This window comes from Hipposideros armiger, unplaced genomic scaffold (assembly GCF_001890085.2).
Source record: "Hipposideros armiger isolate ML-2016 unplaced genomic scaffold, ASM189008v1 scaffold_109, whole genome shotgun sequence".
NCBI classification, from domain to species: Eukaryota; Metazoa; Chordata; class Mammalia; order Chiroptera; family Hipposideridae; genus Hipposideros; species Hipposideros armiger.
Genome location: NW_017731459.1, coordinates 3588807 through 3609320, shown reverse-complemented (window position 1 = coordinate 3609320; position 20514 = coordinate 3588807). Strand labels below are relative to the sequence as shown.

General features: G+C 38.5%; 1 protein-coding gene across 6 annotated transcripts in view; it reads right to left on the bottom strand.

Moving 5' to 3' along the window:
- Positions 1-20514, bottom strand: part of UBP1 (upstream binding protein 1) — a 75260-nt gene that overhangs the window by 36138 nt on the left and 18608 nt on the right. For 2 of the 6 annotated variants that reach the window (XR_002124570.1, XR_002124571.1), the window contains exons 1-2: positions 20071-20416; positions 12211-12362 (exon numbers count right to left, since the gene is read on the bottom strand). Coding sequence is in view for 4 of the 6 variants with exons in the window: in XM_019647177.1 (XP_019502722.1) it covers positions 12211-12362; positions 20071-20183 (265 nt within the window). In the remaining 2 variants the exon portion in view is untranslated. Of the gene's footprint in view, positions 1-12210; positions 12363-18617; positions 19191-20070; positions 20423-20514 lie in introns of those variants that run through there. The other 4 variants (XM_019647177.1, XM_019647176.1, XM_019647178.1 and 1 more) reach the window with 3 other exon arrangements.

The following is a 20514-nucleotide window of genomic DNA, read 5'->3' as shown; positions in this document are numbered from 1 at the left end:
ATCTTAGCTGTAGAGGGCAGTGTCACTGGCCCTCATATGTGGGATCCGAACTGGGGTCCTCTGGCGTCCCAAGCCAGCTCTTAACCAACGCGCCATTCGGCCGGCCCTAATTTCTCCTTCTATTTGACCCTTTCCGTAATTCTTTTAATTACACAGCTTCCAGAAATATCAGTCTAGGTTCCAACTAAAATATAAAGAAGGTTCCCCTACTAATGAAGTACAAAGTTAACATTGACAGCAATATTCTGAGTTACTAGTCCTATTTTTAGCTTTATCTTCTGAATTTACTTTTCATGTTTTGATTTTTTTACTCTTTTTGGCTTAGAAATGCAAAAGCACTGACAGAGGTGAAACATATAACTGTTGTGAGTTCATGTCTCCATTCACCTTTGACTGCAGTGCAGAGTCTAAGTCCAGTTTCCTCAGATGGACTCCAGAGCCCTATCTTGGCTAAGTTTAAAGCATTTATTTCTAAGGTCCTAATATAGAGCTTTAAAACAATAACCAAAGCTAACCTCAAGGTAAAAAATGAAATTAACAAAAAATGATAGTCATGCGCTGCATAATGGTGTTTCGGTCAACAGCAAACCATATATAGGTAGGTGGTCCCCTAAGATTATAATGAGCTGAAAAATTCTTATCACCTAGTGATGCAGCCATCATAAAGTCGTAGCACTACGCAGTACTGTAATGTCCTAGGACTTCACTCACTCACCACTCACTGACTCAGAGCAACTTTTCTAGTCCTACAAGCTCCATTCATGGTTAAGTGCCCTATACAAGTACCATTTTCTATCTTTTATACTGTGTTTTTACTGTACCTTTTCTATATTTAGATACACATATGAGGTATGACAATTAAGTTTGTGAACTCATCCTAGAAAAAGTGCTACATACCTCACTGCTGAATATCACTGTGGTTACCTTCGAAGTACTCCCCTTGGGAAGCTATGCACCAACACCAGTGCCAATCCACCCTTCAAAGCAATTTTGGAACTCTTTCTGGAATGGCCATCAGAGCTGTCGTGCTATTACCCTTGGTGTCCTGAACGTCACCAAAATGTCATTTTAATATTTCCTTTATCTTCAGGTAAAGAAAGAAGTCACTAGGGGCCAGATAAGGTGAGTAGGGAGGGTGTTCCAATACAGTTGTTTCCCGGCTAAAAACTCCCTCACAGACAGCGCCATGTAAGCTGGTACACTGTTGTGATGCAAGTCATGAATTGTTGGCGAAAAGTTCAGGTCGTCTAACTTTTTCATGTGGCCTTTTCGGCACTTCCAAATAGTAAACTTGGTGAACTGTTTGTCCAGTTGGTACCAATTCATAATGAATAATCCCTCGGATATACAGAATGGTTAGCAACATCGTTGCAACAAGTTTGGGAACTTAACTGTTACACCTCATATATCTACCACTGTTACAATTGCTTACAGTATTCAGTACAGTAACATGCTGTACAGGTTTGTGGCATTGGGCAGCTGGCTATACCATACAGCCTAGGTGTGTAGTAGGCTAGACCATCTACGTTTGTGTAAGTCACTCTGTGATGTTCGTATGATGACGGAATCACCTAATGACACGTTTCTCAGAATGTATCCCTGTCGTGACGCACGACGATTTTTAATTCAACAGGCATGCTATTCCCTAGGGCCTAAAACCTGTTTGCAAAGTAGCAAATACTAGTTAATTATTATAAAATTCTCCAAGTAGAATCTGGCCTCAAATGAAAAAGTATTTCTGATCCAACAGCAGCAATAAGACATCCTGGAAAAAATCCAGGGGCTTAGGTCAGAAGTCTCACTCATATCATGAGGTGTGAAGGTATCAAAGACTCAGTGGGAGCTATAAAACACGGGCAGCCTATTCCAGCTAAACCCCTGCAGAAAGAGAGTGTCAGTTGTGCTTACTCCGCCCTCTGTGGTTCCAACAGTTTTTTACACCACAAAGATACCTAAGAACAGAGGACAACTGCTCAAGACACAAATACAGTTTTCAACTCTATTTCTATTGTTCTACAGCACAAAAACGGACACTCTAAGGCATCAATACAACTTGGAAAACTTGTTCCAATTTCTATTTGACTGAGCAAGTTAAGATCACATAGAATTTACATTTTTCTTTATGGTGTCACACAATGGCAAGTTTTCCTCAGCAACAGCTGCCCAAGAGGCAGAAAGTGAGCAATGAGCTTTAAGGAGAGGCTACCAGCAGTGACCAGTCCATGGCCAAAGAATGGTGCATAGCCCATACGTGCCAACCTCCTGTGAGGAAATCCATCGATAAAAAGTGGTGGTGAGGAGAGGCTCACATATTTGCCTGAATATTCAAAGTAGTAAAAAATTAAGTGTGGTCCCCAGACTAGCAGCATCAGTGTCACCTGGAAACTTGTCAGAAATGAAAGTTCTCCAGCCCCACTATGGGGTCCAGCAATCATGTTTTGACAAGCCCTCTAGGTAATCCCAATGCATGCTGAAGCTGAAGAAGCACTGCTTTATGTAAAGCTACAAATGTCTGATCAGTCAATGCTATTTCCAACACAAAGCGTTTAGGATCTTCTCCTAGGAATAAGTTTCTACTCAGAAAGCTGTGAGTAAAATGATTAAGAATTAACCATCTTTTCTCAGTAGCTGAACAAATACTGTAGGATATGTGATGATGAACACTGTCCCAAAGAGAAAACTGGCCTGGTTTGGAATGTCTGATTACACATTTGCATCTTTTTGCATAAGGTTCATTAAATACAATGCTATATGAGCCACTGTACAACTACAGGTAATAGATTTTAACAGCTGCTTTTCGTTCAAATTATTTGATTGTTCTCTATGTTAAAATTAAGAACTAAGTCAATCTAAAGCTGTTTAAGGTAAATTGCATTATGATTCCTTCACAAGTAACCAAAATTAATTAAACAGTCATTCACTTGTTTGACAGGACTGTAAATCTTGCAACAGTCTAGGAGGGCTCACGCTCCATTACACATATAAGCTCCACAAATGCTCTTATGTTCACATATATTTATTACACATGTGTATAGTCCATATTATTTGAATATACATACACGTACAGTTTTTTACACACGCACACATGCACACAGGCTTGGGTTCATCAGATGCCCATTTCAACACCCGGCTTTGACAGGGCCTTCAGAGGTATTGCAGGATGCAGCGTGTCCACAATCTTAAGAGTAAAAGACGGCCACCCGATGGAAACTGCTCTGACACACAGAACAGTGGCTCATCCTGTACCACTTTGGAGCTCATCCAGCTAGTACACATTTGCCTTGGTTGATGTGTTAATTTCCTATTGCTGCTATAACAAGTCTCCACAAACTTAGTGACTTGAAACTATACAAATGTATTATCATACAGTTCTGGAGTTCAGAAGTCCCAAATGGGTATTACTGGGTTAAAAAAAAAAAAAATCAGGCTGTTGGCAAGGCTGTGCTCCTCTGGAGGCTCAAGGGGAGAATCGATTTCCCTGCCTTTTTCTACTTCTCCATGCAGCCTACATCCCTTGGCAGATGGCCCCTCCCTCAACTTTCAAAGCCAGCTATAGACAGCAACTTCTAATCTTTCTCTGACTCTTATCTGCCTCTTTCACTTTTAAGGACCCTTGTGACTTCATTGTACTCACCTGGACCATCTCTCCATCCAACATCCTTAATTTAATCACATCTGCAAAGTCCCTTTTGCTATATAAGGTAAAGCATTTACAGTTTCCAGGGATTAGGACATGGACATCTTTGGGGAACCATTATTCTGCATAACAGTTGCTAAGCAGCGTAAACATGCTATTTCTACAGTTCAAAACTCTGACAGCGACAGGTTAAAAAGATTATAATCATACAAACCAGGCAAATTTGTGGGTCATTATTACACAGGTATCTAGCCCTCAGAGCTGCGTTGCAACCATTTGTAAAAATTGCTCATCTGGCTGCAACAGTAAACTAATACATCCACCAACAGGGGCTCCTGTTGTGCTAACTTATAAGTGCATTATGTGTATTACTCAGCTTAATTCTCAACTACCTTATGTGGAGGTATTAAATTAAGGAACTTGTCTGGGCTAGCAAGTGTGGGATGGGATCTGAACACAGGCAGCCCAGCTCCAGAGACTGCTGATAAATATCACTCCGTGCTGCCCTCTCTACCTCTCACCCCTACAACGCAGAAAAGACTTAAATCACTGGTCACTATAACCAGTTGAAACAATTAAAAGGAACAAAAAGGTATTTGAATAACATGCATAAGGCTATCCGATAGGCAGCAGAGGTACATATATCCTGGGCAGTTTTATTTCATTGGCAACCATGTGTAATAGCTTCTACCAGGCATCACTTTAGAGACAGAAGTTCTCTTTTCCATTTCATCCTTTACTGATAAGACCATTACATTCACAAGCACATTTAAGCATATAATGCACTCATTACCTAAAAAAATAAGCTTACTAAAATAAATTCAATCAAACAGTAACGATAGTATTTCTGTTATACACAGACTCATAAAACATGATTAGAATCTTCACAGGTTTTAAAAACGGTTCTAGTTCAGTGGCTACCTGAGATGAGTAGACTAGATAACTGGGAGACAGGGGAAGATCCTTTTGAATTCTGAATCACATATCTAAATCATCTATTTAAACTGCTCAATTTAAAATGTGACAACTAAAACTTAGAAAACACTGAAAATATTCTAGTACGGAGACTTACTGGTTTAAGAAAATGAAATTTGGAATCAGAAAACTCTGGGTTGAAATCTTTATAAATAAAGTGTGGTTAATAATCTAAATAGATAACTATAGGAACAATTACTCCCTATAAAGCTTTAACATCATCGTAAAATGGGGATAATTGTACTTTCATTAATTGTCACTATTATTTCCAAGTCCAGTCGTGTTGCTTAACAAGGGGGATACATTCTGAGAAATGCACCATTAGGCGATTTCATCAGGCGAACATCCCAGAGTGCACTTACACAAACCTAGATGGCCTAACGCAGGCTAAATGGCACAGCCTATTGCTCCTAGGCTACAAGCCTGTACAGCGCGTTGCTGCACTGAATACTGTAGTCAATTGTAACACAATGTAAATATTTGTATATCTAAACACAGAAAAGGCACAGTAAAATTCTGGTATAAAGAGATAAAAAGTGGAACCTGAACAGGGCACTTCCCGTGAATGGGGCCTGCAGAACTGGAAGTTACCCTGGGTGAGTCAGTAAGTGAGAGGGGAGTGATTGTGAAGGCCTAGGACATTACTATACACCACTGTAGGCTTTAAAAACAGCCTTCGCATAGGTTACATCAATTTATTAACAATTTTTTTTCTTCAATAACAAATGAACCTTAGCTTAGTGTAACATTTTTACTTTATAAACTTTAATTTTTTGAAACTTTGACTCTTGTAATAGCATTTAGCTTAAAACAAAAACACACTGTAAAGTTGTACAAAAGTTTTCTTTATGTCCTTATTCTATAAGCTTTCTTCTATTTTTATTTTACAAAATTTATACTTTTTAAACTTTTCTGTTTAGAACAAAGACATAAAGGGAGCATTTGAGGTCTTGCTCCCTGACATATGTCATCTCTTTGGCTCAAATAAACTCTTATAAAAGTTCTCTACAGGTTTGTATGTTCTTACGTGGACATTTACTTGGCATAGTCGGCAGGATTCTGAAAAAGCCCACCCAGGGCCACCCTGCACACCTGGCAGTGGTGCTAGGTACAAGGAAGCGCCCAATGTGCCCCACTGGCTGCCTGCTTCACACTGGATGGACTTGGGTTAGTTTCTCTTGGAATCCCAGGATTCCTTGCTGTAAGTAGCAGGCCATGATTTTATTTGAGTTGTTCTTAGAAAATCCTCGAGGTGGATACGGGTTGAGAAAACCCAGGGAAAAGAAAAAAAAAAAAAGGGTTGGTTTTAATTTCGGCTTTTTAACTGGACTTCTTACTGAGAGTGGACCAAATCTTTGCTAGTTAAATGAGAGACTGAACTCTCTTTAGCCCAGAAACTTGCTTCCCCAATCCAAATAGCCAACAGGGTGATAACAGTTGTTCAGGTCCCTGATCTGGAGTGCGGAGATGGATGCTGGGAGTCGTTCAGTGGAGTAGCACAGCTGATTCCAGAGAAGCCGGTGGGAGCCCTAGGGAGAAGGACAGGGCGCCCTGGATTCGCCCTGAGAGAGGGGACCGTGCAGTTCTGGCTGGCCCTTGCTCGGGTATTCTTATTTAGGTGACTAAGAATCTCTGTGGGACTGCTTGAGAATCATTTTCCTCCAGGGCGTAAAGCAGTCCTATAGGAAGAGTCACTGCATTGGCTTATCTGGAGATGTGCACATAAAGGCTGGTTTCCTTAGAAATTTGTTCAGACTCTTCAGATCTAAAAATTAACAGGGAATCATGCCTCTCAGGCCAACAAAGCGTTAGTTAGCCTCCCATTAATACTCATGCAGGAAGGTGGCCGAGATAAGAGTCCTTTGATACTTCTAATTTTCGCACACACAGAAAAAGCCACCTATAAAATCAGGCAGAATGAATGGAAAACATTTAATTGGTTTCTTGAAGCTTCAAAAATATTTAGATGATAAATAGATCAACCTATGATGTCACTTAGATGTCAACCCAATTCTTTGAGGTATTAAAAATGGCTGTCATTTTAAAAGGGGGAACATCATTTGGAACTTGACTTGTCAAGGACAGATATAAATTGTAAATACACAGATATAAATTGTAAATACCTCCAGGACAAAATTTGGATCAAATTCCTCTTTTATAAGCTAGTAAGTTTTTCTCATGGCTAAAGGGCCTCTGTGTCTGTCTGTGGTCTAAATATATGTGTGCTGTAAGTGTGAGATAATTTTCTACCCCTGGATGGTATTGTTAAAATTTAAAGGCAAGTGCTTGTAAGCATTGGGCATTCTAAAATTCTCAAAAATATAGAAAACTAGTCCAAATGTTTTTCAGGTTCACATGATCTAAGATTAATCTTCAGTAAATAAAATCTAGCTTAAGTTTGTTGATTAAAAAAAAAAAAGACACAAACACATACTAGATACAGGTCAGGGTCATTAATATCACTGTCTCCACCCCCATGTCCTGTCCCGCAGGAAGTCCCTCAGGGGCAGTAACACACACGGAGCTGTCATCTCCTATGATGACAATACCTTCTTCTGGAACACCTCCTGGGACTCTTCTTGAGCAGGTTTAAATCCTTTCAGAAATATATCCATGGTGGTCTGCTTGATTTGTTTCTCTTTCACCACAGATTTGCTTGTAAACAGATAATGCACCATGAACAGTCCTATTAATGAAAACCTTTCGCTGTTGGGTCCATATTTTCAAACTTTTAAAGCAGTCTGCTGAGGTCTGCAAAAGCTTCTGCTAAAACCCTTCACTGTGAATTTTCTTGGTTTCTTCTCCTGCAGTTTCCTTTTCTCTTGACTCTTCTTTGGCCATGAGTTCCTGCTCCAGTTCCAACACCTCCTCATTAGTCAGCTCCTCAGGAACCCCCTCTAGAAGGTTCTCAGTGTCATCCTCATCCACACCCAAGTTCAAGTTGTTTGCTATCTCAACAGCTTTGATTTTTGCAACCTCCTTACCCTTGGCAAATTCTTTGAAGTCATGGACAAACTTCTTGAGTGTCTTCTTCCAGATGCCATTCATACACTCCTTGGTGACATCACCCCAAGCAAGGTTCCTGAGGCAGTCATAGATTTGTAATCCTTCCAGAATTGCATCAGTATCTTCCTCAGTTGCAGCAATAGCCTGGACAAATGTCCTCTTCAAGTAGTAGGTGTTAAAAGCGGCTACACTCCTTGATTCATTGTTTGGATCAAAGAGCTGGTGTTTAGAGGGAGAAATACCACTTTGATATTGGGATGAAGATAACCAAAAGGTGAATGTCTGGGAGCATTATCAACAATAAACAAAATCCTGAAAGTATTTCTCCAAATGATACTTCTCCATTTCACTGGCACAGCAATTCAGGAGGGCATCTTGGAGGAGGAGCTGGGTCATCCATGACTTCTCATTGCTCCTCTAGTACACTGGCAGTGTGTGCTTACGGATACATTTGAAGGCCCTGGGTTCTCACTGTGCCAGGTCACAGAGGGTTTCAGTTTGTAATCTGCATCACTGCCTCAAGCAAGGCTGTTATCCCATCCTTAAAAGCCTTGAAACTTGGCACATTGACTTGGCCTCCTTATAGATGAAAGTTCTTTCAGGCATCCATTTCCAGAATACGAAGGTTTCATCCATTAAATATTTGCTCTGGCAAGTAATTTTCCTCCACAATCAGCTTACATAGTTTCCAAAAATTCTTCATCTGCCTTCACATCAGGATTCACAGACTCAACCTCACTTTCACAATATGTAATGAGTGGTGATTCTTAAATCATTTAAACTACCCAGAGCTAGCAATAAATTCAACATCATAGTCAGGTCCAGCCTTTTCTTTCAACATCACACATAAACTTTTTCCTTTGGCCGTGACTGCCATGGTGCTGAGAGGGATATACTTCTGTGCCAGTCATTAGAAATTTCTCCATGTCTGATGTAGGCCCTTCTCCAATTTTTGTTAATCTTGTTGCTGTCAATGAAGCAGATCCTTTAACAGCTTCTGTCACTTTGTTTTTGTTCTTCAAGATGGTAGCTTTGGTGAATGAGATATGCCCAACTAGCGAGCAATAACCATCACTGATTTTTCTACCTCCATAGCCATTAATCACTTTTAATTTTGTTTCTAGGCCATGGTCACTTGACATGGTCCTTTACTGGCAACATTAGCAGTTGGTTTTGTACACTTAGGAGCCATGATGAACAAAACCACACAAGATTAAATCAGCAAAAGAAAAACCGGTGCAATCTAGAGACACAGTAAGCACAAGATGTTATGAGGTTGCTGCCAGGGCAACACAGCATACATTTTACAGCAAACCTTTTTTTTTTTTTTTTAAATAAATAAAAACACTGTAATCTAAAATAATGATAAATAGTACAGGAAATACATCAACCATTAACAGTCATTTGTTTTGTACCTAATTGTGCTATATTTTTATAGGACTGGCAGTGCAACAGATTTGTTTACACCAGCATCACCACAAACATGTGAGTGATGTGCTGCACTACAACGTTATGACAGCTACGAGGTCACTAGATGATAGGAATTCAACTCCATTATAACTTTACGGGACCACCACCGTATATGCAGTCCAGTTGACCAATACATCAACTGTAGTGCATGACTGCAGTAGGAAAAAAAAGTGACTATTTCATTTCCCTCTCATTTATTAGAATAATGCAGATAAACTCACATGTGGAAGCTTAAAAGGAATGAAATTTGAGTATATGGAGGAAAACTGCAAGTACCCTATCTAATCCCTTCTTATAAAGTTAAGGTATCCTTTTTTGACAAACAAAGCAATATTGCCATTTTAAGTCGTTTTCCTTGATGGAGCTGAAGAGTTCATTTGAATATAGGAAAACTGATTCATGGGCAGTAAAACTATTGACTAACAATCTGATTCCTAAAAATAGAAAGAGTAAACAGGAAATTGTATCAATACTTAACATCCCACCATCAAAGCTGATCCATAGATGTTACTAAAATGGTGCCAACTTTCCATGGAAATGTCACTCAGCTAAAAAATATTCATGGGATTTTATCGGAATTCCTGGATAAAATTAATCAAGTCTAATTATTATTTTGCATATGTATAACTGATTCTCTTTACATTACATTGCAGAAAAGGCTTCTGTAAAATAATCAAAACTGAATATGTACAACTGAAGATATTCTGCTAAGCCTGGACCTTTTTGCTTCGGTTTAAAAGAGGTGGGGTGAAAGATACTCAGCAGCATCTCGACCTTGACTGAATCTAGAAACAGCTATGGAGCCTCTCTTTAGAAAATTATATTTATAAAAAAATCTGAAAACAATTTTAAGGAATTCATGAAAAATCTTGGATTCAGAATCTTTTGTCAAAGTGATAAATGCTAGGAGACAAGTCTGTGAAAGAACTGTATATATACACATTGTAATATGTGTATTTAATACTCATGTAAGCATAATAAAGGTATTGTAATTTCTTTTTAAAAGGTATGTAAAAGTAGAATTCCTTCATGATTACTTGAATGTATTTTTACTAATTATTGAAATACATTTAAAAAAATATGTCTACATATGCAGTTCACTTACCCACTTTTCTTCTTAAAAGAATGGAAGAAATTAAGATATAAATGAACACAATTCTACAACCAAGAAAATACTCATCCTTAATACTGCACTGAGCAGAGTCAAGAGCAAGAAAATCACCTGCATTTATTATATTGATAATGTCAAGCCAGATTATCACCTGGAAGGGGGACACAGAGAGCCTCCTGGGGTGCTGAAAATATTAGACATAAGTAGTGGTTTCAAGAGAATAATATATGTAAAAATTCATTGAGCTGTACACTTTACACTTGTGCACACTAATGTATATACTTCATTAATTAAAAAAAAAATCTAACCTTAACTTTAACTAAATTGACACTGAGTAAGTTAATCAACTGCTCTAAGTTTCAGTTTTTAAATCTGTAAAATGGATTAATAAAACTTTTCCTGGGGTTACTGTGGGAATAAATAACATATATAAAGTATTTAGTACAATGCTTCATACACACTAAGCACTCAGAGAATGTCAGTCTAATAAATCATCACTATAGATGGTGGAATGCAACTTTTATCTATATGAACTATCTTTATCTGGCTTAATAATAACAATAGTGATAAACTATGGGTATTTTCCCCAGGCCAAAAGATATATACACCCAACATGTTCCTTTAAACAGGGTGTGTGTGTGTGTGTGTGTGTGTGTGTGTGCACACTCACTCATCCCATGATATGCATATAATAGAACTTACTGAACCATTCCCAGAGTAAGAAAATTCAGGTTATTTCCTTTTTTGTCATTAGAAATAAAGCTACAGCGACTATCCTTACCCCTACATTGTTTCTTCTGGTGTTTTTATGTCTAAAACAGATTACCATACAAACTATTAAGGTTCTTTCAAGTATGAAACTTATGTCTCAAATAACTGAACGTCTACCCAAACAAATACTATTTAAATCAACATTCATAACAAAGTTAGGTATTGCCATAGGTGCTGCAGATAGAATTACCTGAAGTATCACCTCACAGATCCTAAACTTATATATGAAAAGTTAGAAATAAATTATTCTTTCACATTTCTGAATGTTAATCATAAGTAAATAATCTAAAATCGGTGGTTCTTTCCAAAAGTTCAAGTAATTAAAGATTCCAGTTAATGACAGAAAAATAATCACAATATACTCTTAAGTGAATAGATGCTAATTCTAATTTTTTAAAAAATACAATAGATATACACACACAAGGAAATATACCTAAATGTTAACTAGTTAACTGGTGGTATGGAATTGCAGTCAATTTGACACATTTCCCAATTTTTCTACAGTGAGTATGTACTATTTTTATAACAACTAGATGTTCAAATTTTTTAAAAAATAAGAATTCAATACGCTTTCAGTATATGTATCCAACAAATTAATACCTGCATAACAAAGTACTTTTGTTTACACTGGTAAGTTCCACTGGCCTGTGCCCAAACTGCTAACAGCACCTGAAAATAAATCCCTTATACTGCCGATGGTAAATTCTACCCCCAACATCTGTATTTTCCATTATGCCCACTCTCACTTTCCTATCACCAAAATATAATATTCTCATAAAGTATAAACAAGAGAATGGCAGACAAAATATGACACGACTGACTGTAATCACAGCCTCCGTCTTGCTATAGCTTGTGTCTATTTTCAGCACAAATCTGCTTCGTGCCTGAGACCCAGGTTCCTTGCTAGCTGGACTTCTGACTCATTCTCAAGTTCCATATTGAAACCACTGTTCCTAAAAATAATTGACATCCTTTCCTACTTGCACATCCTTTGGATTCTGTCTGAAAAACCCTGTAATAAATCTTGTTCCACAGACCCTCTTTATGCAAATCGGTTCCCACAAACTCTTCCTTTGTTGGCGCACAGTAAAATTCCTACAATTTTTGTTAACCGAAGTCATAAAACTTAAAAAAAGAATCTAATTTGAAATCATTGCCAGTAATCTAGGCTGTAATGTCAAAACATCCATTTAGGATTTTTGTAAATTCTTCCATAAAAATATGACATAGCCATACTAACCTTGGTTCAAGTAAGTGAGCGTTTCGTCATGCAGTTTTACTGCTGGAGACGTTGCAGCACACATTACATACTGAAAGGGCGGGTGCTTTGTTTCATCATCCAATGGAAGGCTGGAATCTTCCTGCTTGAAAATGGGCAATGCTAAGACATCACTGAAAAGCAAAAATAAATAAATAAATAAATCAACAAACACTGACCTTACTTTGGGTTTAAAATATTTAAAAGCATATAAAAACATTTAGGGGTAGTTTCTTTTAAATTTGAAGATCAGAAATTATATGCAGAATAAAATAACTTTAATGCTAATCTGGCTCCCCCAAAACAGTATTAATAACCCATATCTCGGTGTGTGGGGGGGGGAACAGGGGCAGCTATAATTATGTAGGTAAGTATTTAATAGTTAATAAAGTCCATGCTACAGGTAAAAAGGTCAAGCTAACACATATGATACTTTTAAAAAAAGTTACTTCGAAAAATTCTTTACAAATTTTATATTCTGTATTGTTTCTATATAAAAAAGAGCAAGTCAAGAGTGTGTAGCTACTTGTTTTGAAACGCAGGAACTATTACTGCTACCAAAGGTAGGTCACATTGGCACCATGAAATCACAAAGAAGCATTTGATTAAAATGGTACTTTACAAAAAGTTTCCTGCTAGGCCTGGCAAGTGCTGAGAGCGTAAAGCTTCATGTTTAGTCTAAAACAATGGCTTCTTCTGAGAAGCAAACAGTAGCAGTTAGAAACAGCTGCTATTTTTTCTCCCAAGAATAACATGGGGCATTGATTGGGAGGGGGATGGAGGGATCTTCTGGGGCACTGTCTATATTCTGTTAACCTGGGAAGTTAAACACACATGGATGTGTTTGGTTTGCTTAAAACAAACAAACAAACAAAAAACAGCTGAGATTTAATTTACATACCATAAAATTCACCCTCAAAAAGAAATCTTGTACCCATTAGCAGTCACTCCCTATCCCTACCCCCCTACCCTACCCCTAGCCCCTGGCAACCACTGATCTACTGTGTCTCTATAGATTTGCCTATTTTAGACATTTAATGCAAATAGAATCATGTGGCCTTTTGTGACTGGCTTCTTTTCCTTAGTATGCTTTCCAAGGTCCACCCATGTTGTAGCATGTATCAGTACGTCATTCCTTTTTATAGTTGAATGATATTCCATTGTATGGATATGCCACATTCTGTTTATTCATTCATCAGATGATGGATCAATAATCAGTTATTACTAAAATGGAAAGTGAAGTATCAGATAATTAAAGATTGCAATTTCTACTAGGTTGAACCATAAGTAAATTCCAGAACTAATGAAATACACCAATTCACTGATTCAAGAAGCCCAAATAACCAAAGTAGGATAAATATAAAGAAATCCACACCCAAATACATAAAAAAAACTTATAAGCTAGTACAATGCGTGAATGTTCAATTTTCTAAGGACCAAGTAAGGGAATCAGTTGAAAGGAGGCATGGGGAGGAGTTCGGGTCTGAAAAGGAGTCATTGACTCCCCTCTAGGAGGGGTGGAGGAAACAATAGATACTGGCGAAACTAGTGAGCAGCCAAAAGGATGCATTTGAGAGCTGAGGTTTGAACTTGAAGTGAGACCAAATAAATGCTTTTCTAGAGTCACATTCAGATCTTGGAGGGGAAAAAAAACAGCAAGATACAAGACCCCCCCCCAAAAAAAAAGCATTCTTAACTGATTTTCTTCCCATCCAGAAACATCATACTCTAGTACCTTGAGAAGACTCCTCAATTATTAATTAAGTAGGTAGTCAAAGGGTGCAGTGGGAAGAAGCGGGGGTCAAACCAGCTCTGGAGCTTAAATTCCAGCTCTGCCATTTGTCGAGTGACACTATGACAGGCTACTTAACTTCTCTGAGCTCTAATAATGGGTTTGTTTTTAATTTAGAAGAAAATATTTTAAGTATCTAAACTCTAGGCACACATTAGATCAGAGAGTCTCTAAGTGTGGTCCCTGGAATCCTGGGGAACCTCTGTGACTCTTTCAAGAGGGTTCAGGAAGTCAAACATATTTTCGGACTACTACTAAAACATTTGCCTTTTTTACTTTGTTGACATTTGCACTCATAGCACAAAATCAATGGTGGTTAAAACTGTCGGTGCCTTGCCATGAATCAAGGCAATGGCACCAAACTGTACTAATAGTCATTGTATAAAAATTAATTTTATTATATATTCCTGTTACATACCTAAGGATATGATTGTCTGAAAGAAGACTTTTTATGCAGCTTTTAGCTGACCTAGCAGTCTCTCTTGCAGAATGTAATTTTTTCTTGAAAGAAAAACTGACAAACTATGATTATTCAGACCTGGGTATTTGATAGAAACTTCCTAAAGAATGAGTAAAGTTAACCCACTGTTTACAACTGTGATAGGATTTGTGGCCAACGATAAAATCTGAATCCTCCATGTGCTTTCTCTAATGAGATGGTGGCAATATTAAGGAATGCAATTTTTTGATAGTGGTGATATTAAGGAATGTGATTTTTTGATACTGCATAGTGAAAAGTGTCAACATTTACAAGATCTGCATAACTCTGGAAACTGTTGTTTTCCCAATGAACAATGTATGCATATTTCAAAATTATGCAGAGTAAGAGATCCATTCAAAGTACAAGAGAGACCAATTGCTTCTAATATAACAGTACAAAAAGTACAATGATACAGTTTCAGATTCCACATCTCAATTTTAAGAAACTACCACTTGTCAAGTGCTGGTATACTATCAAAGAAGAATATCCAAAATTTAAAAGAGCTAATAAAATAATCTTCCTTTTTCCACACATATCTATGTGAAGCTGGATTTTCTTCATACATGCCAACCCAAACAATATATTCCAATAGTAGATAAGAGGATCCATTTGTCTTTCTAAGCCAGAAATGAAAAAATATGCAAAAAGCGTAAGACAATGCCACTCTTCTAACGGTTTTGTTCTGGAAAATAGTTAATGAAAAATATTTATGATAATATATGATGGCTTGTAATTGTTACTTTAAATAAATATTTAAATTTGATTATGAAGGGACTACAAAACGCATAACACACTATTCTATTCAGATAGATTGAGACAAAGTAATCGATAAGTGAATGACACCAACAGAGGTCCTACTCTACCCAAAGTCATTCTGCTAAAACGACAGGGATCTTTTAAAAGCTAAACAGTATTCACAGATATATTTTATCTTTGCTTCCAAAATTTTCATGTTTAGAAACAACAGTTTTGACCACGACATATCAAGGTTGTCAAAGTCATAAAAGAGAAGCAAAGACTAAGGAACTGCCAGTGAAGGAGACAAAATCTAAATACAACACAGCACACTAGATTGAAACCTAGATTAGAAAAAGGACAGTGGATGAAAGCCTATGAAATCCAAATAAACTTTGGACTTCATAAAACAGTACTGCACCAAGCCAGCTTTAAAATTGTACTCTGGTTATGGAAGTAGGAGAAGCTGGGTGAAGGGTTTCTGTCAACTTGCTAGACTATTTTTGTAACTTGTGGCTAGAATTATTTAAAGTTTTTTTTCTAAGTTAGAAAATTCAACTACCAATACATAAATAAGCTAATAAAAACTAGTTTTGTTACAGTTGATAGCAAGACAACAATTTGTCACAATCTTCAAAAAAACTTGAAAAAAAAAAAAAAAGACTACCACCAAGGTTCAACAGAACCATTTCATATCTATTAGATATGTCTTAAAGCAAGCAAAATAATTACAGAGCTTCTTTTTAAATTCAGTCACAGAACCTAAAGCAAAGATGAGGCATCAGATGGTATTTCCACCAATAGCAAATGTTTAAGCATGTCGTGGCAAATTGATAGGTGTCAGTCACTGTGATGAAACATATCAAGTTTATAAGACCATAATCAATAAACCGCCAAGTTTCAAACAGTCATGATTGAAGGATATATAAGCTGCACTGAATCTTACTTTTAGTGAGGGGAGGAGACACTCTAATATTTAAAATTGAACATAATAAAATCTATGGACAAACAATAGAATGTATGTAAATTAGCTGAGAGAGTTCTGAGTCTATGTAAAAGTTACTTCTTGAACATAAATTTCAATACTCAGCAAATCTTTTTCCAAGGCAATCAAAGCCTATTATTAGAGTCTGTCCTTTAGAGCAGGGGTAGGCAAATCCAAGGGCCAAATTCAGCCAGCTTGTTTTATACAACCATGATGTAAGAATGGTTTTTACATTTTTAAAAAGGTTATAAACAAACAAAAAGTGGCAGAGACCCTCTGGCCTGCAAAGCCTTAAATATTTGCTGTCTGGTTTTTACAGAGATGATTTGCCAAACCATACTTTAAACTAATAAATTTAAAAACCAATATGAACACTGTAATCTGAAATCAATATGATTTTAATCAGCAATCTAGTAAATTCTTACCTATACTTCAGCCAAGATTAAATCTAGAAAGCGTTTAACTTTGAAATCAAATTTCACTGACCCTAAAATTTTTTTCTATACTTCCAAGACATGTTACCTACTCAAGGACATCGTTTTAGCATGAGATCAAAAGAAAATCATCTGCTACTAATAGCTACACAATAAACCATATCCTTAGTAATCTTTTACTAACTTAACACTGATCAAAGCTGAAATTTTGCCATTACCTCACAAAGCCTATAAACTGACATTTTAACCTATCACTCAGTATAGGAAATCTGTCTTCACCTCAAAGCAGTTTTGATTTAGTGAATTAACTGTAAACTATGGATGACACTCACACCTCAGAATATGTAAAGTATAACTTTTGTTTCAAAACAGATTTCTACCATAGTGAAGTTTAGCAGGGCTCAGACCAATGTCCTTTGTAAGGTAATAATGTAATACCAGAGTTTTTATGTGTAATCTAAAGAAGTTTCATTACTCTTTAAATCCTGAAAATTTACTTGCTACAGATTATAAATTTCATGTGAACAGTAAGATGGAAAAGAAAATTACCAGGTGGCCCAAAGACCTTGTTAGAAGTTTTAATGAGTTTTACTTTTTAAAGTTATTTAGTTATCTGCTCATTATTTCACAAAACACGCATGACCCAGATTTCAAGTTACAATGGGTTTCAGCCTTCATTCAGTGAGTAGGAAGTCAGCCTTCATTTGGAATGGTAGTGCCACTGACAGGCCACTTGGGCCAATCACTTCAACATGAGCTTAGGTTTACTCGCTTATAAGAAAAGGACTGGCCTATTAGTTTTCTAAGGTCCCTTTATCCATCTCTAGAATCCTGATATTGTAACTAAGGTTTTAAAAAACATTTATTCCCTGCCTCATTTCATATAGAATCTCCAGCAGCTCCTACCTCACACACAAATGTGGTACCACAGTACAGATACAACACACACACACACACACACACACACACACACACACAAAATGAGAACCGGAGAAAGAAAAAAAAAAAAAGGGAAGCAAAAATAGTATCAAAAATTAGCCTCAATATATCCCAATACTATCAACCTATATCATTTAATACAAATATAGTAAGTCAGACTATGGAGAGAAACCATCTCTTTCTTTCAAGGTTGCTACTACCCCCAAAGCTGAAGAAACCACTTCCTAAAAGAAGTCTTTAAAATCCCTCTTGCTTTAACCCCTCCAAAAAGCAAACACAAGTAAGCATACTTCACTTTAAAAGGGCAAAGCTGCCTACAAAGTAAATTTTTATCAAGAAGTCACTTTTCAAATAATTTGAAGTTTAGCGCTTCAAGTTTATTTCTTGAACTTGAGAGAACAAATCAAAGAGAAGACAAGCATCAGTATTAGCCTTACTTCTCATTTGATACCAGCCGCTCAGAGCTCCAGGTCCAGGAGGGGCAAGTACAAGTGCAACCAGAGGCCAAGCAACAGCCTAAAGCTTTTTTCAAACTTTCTCCTTATCAAATCAATTTTGGAATTTTCTAAGTTTGAATTCCAAATAAAGGGTCTTGAATGTGTAAGAGGCAGGTACTCTCATGGGCTCCTTAGTTTTTGAGGAAGAAATGTTGAGGAACAAACTGATAACAAAAAAATATTAAAAAAAAAACAAAAATGGTACCTGCCTTCAAAGGTACTTGAAAATTTAGATTAAGTGACACATACTATATAACCACTAACCAAAAACATCCAGTGGAAAAAACTTCCCCATGGAAAGTGTTGCAAAAGACAGAATTACAAGGATGTCAGGCATTACTTTAAGAATACGGTCAGGGGAAAGGTTTAATAACAAGATTTTATTTCCTTTTCACAGGATATAACATAAAAAAAGTTCATTAGTTGGCCAAATCACTAAAACAAATAAAACTAGAAAAGAAACTAAAAGCGCAAAATAACCCTCGATAAGCAACGTTCTCAGCAGCCAACTTTCATTTTGCCATACCTGAGGATTGACAAGCACCTGAAGAGACACTGACTTGGCTTCACGTGCCCTTATTCCTTAACTGGAAGTCCAGTGTCTGAAGGCCCTTGAGGCCCGACTCTTCACAAGGAAATCACCGCCTCCACGCTTCTCATTCGGGTCCAACCTATGACTTTTCAGTAGCTCAATTTCCTCAACTACTGAGACAGTTGTTCCAGAAAACATTTGGAATGGTAGTGCCACCTCTTCCAGAACCCTGACGTTTCAAGTTACACAACTGCAGAGAGGGGTGCCAAGTTCAGGGAGATTAGTACAGAACGAATCAGGGTCAGAGACTGGTGAACGAAGGCTTTCCTTCAAGCACTTCCAATCCTAAGAAACATCTCCACCTTTCTGAGAATTCTTTAAAGCCCAGAGTTTCCCCTTAAGATTTAAATGCCAAATACTTCAGAGAGCAGCCCCCACCATCCCAGGACTGCTCTGACCCAGAAGTCTTTCTTCTTCAGGACATTTATGCTCCCTGTCCTCTCCGAAAGCTGCAGCGAGGTGTATGCAAAGCTCCTGGGAAACTGGACAGCGCTTCAAAGACATCAGGTATTAAAGAACACATTTGAAAATTTTCACTTAATTCCCATCAATGAAAAGCTGCCAAAGCATCACATTTTATACTTTGATCAGATGAACTTACAGAATATAAACTATATTTCAATAAAGCTAAGAAATAAAGAGCTGCCAAACTGATAGCAGTTTAACAAACAGTATTTTTCAGGATAAAGGCCAGAGGCTAAACTCAGATCTGTTTCCACTTCTCAAAATTAAACAAAATGAATGGCTGCTGGGACCGACAGTAGAGACTAAACACTATTGTTTGTGGTGCAATCACTGCATCTTAAAGCCTTCTTAGAAAAAAAAGAACAACAGCCTAAGAGGGTAGTCTCCAAAATGAAAATTTTCACTTTGAGAAAATAAAAAAAACCCCACAAAACCCTAAGTTAACGTGCTTCTCTCTCCTGTGGTTATTTTCACATATAATTACTACTGTAATATCAAGTGATTAAAAACTGCAACTAGGAAAGACTAGAATGGAGTCTTTGGAGAGTATTTTTCCAACATAAGTCCTGCCGTGTCGTACACTGTATTCCATCTGTAAGTGGCTCTAAATCACTTACAAGAAAAGGAAGCCCCTTCACAACCACGAACCTAAGCCATCCTAACAGCCAGACGGTTTTACAACACATCAAAAATGAAGCCCTCAAGTGCGGTTTCGGGGCCGAAGCTTGCGGGGCCGCCCTTCCAGACCCGTCTCCGAAGCGGGCAGAGGCCTGCGAGGCTCCATGGCCCCGACGGCCACGCGGCAGGGGAGGCTGGGACACAGCTGATCACAGCCGTGCCAGGCAAGGGCCCAGGGTCGTACAGGCCTTTCCTGAAAGGTCAAAGGCTTCCGCCCGCCCATCTGACCCAGGGCGCCCAGTACCTCATGCTGTAGGCGCCGGCGCCCAGCTCCTGCCCGATGCCCGAAAGACTGGCGTCGAAGTCGTGCACCAGCCCGGACTCGATCACCTCGTCCATCTTGAGCACCCAGGCCATCTTCCGGCCTCGCCGTCGCCCGGCGCGCAGCGCGGCCTCCGCGAACTGGGCGAAGGGGCCGGAGCTCCGCGGGAGCGTCCTGGGGGAGGGCGCGGGTGAAGCCTCCGGCGGCGCGGCGAGTGGTCACCAGCGGAGGCCCGGCCGACGGCCGGGACGAAAGCGGCCGGGGCCCCGCGGGCAGGGCACGGCGAGCAGCTGCAGCGGGAGCGGCAGGGCCGCCGGCAGCGCCTCCCTCCCGCCTCATGCCGCCGCCGCCCACCCCCTGCGCCGCTAGCGCTGCAGCAGCCGCCGCCCGCCCCACCCTGAGGCCCCCGGCCGCATCCTCCCCAGG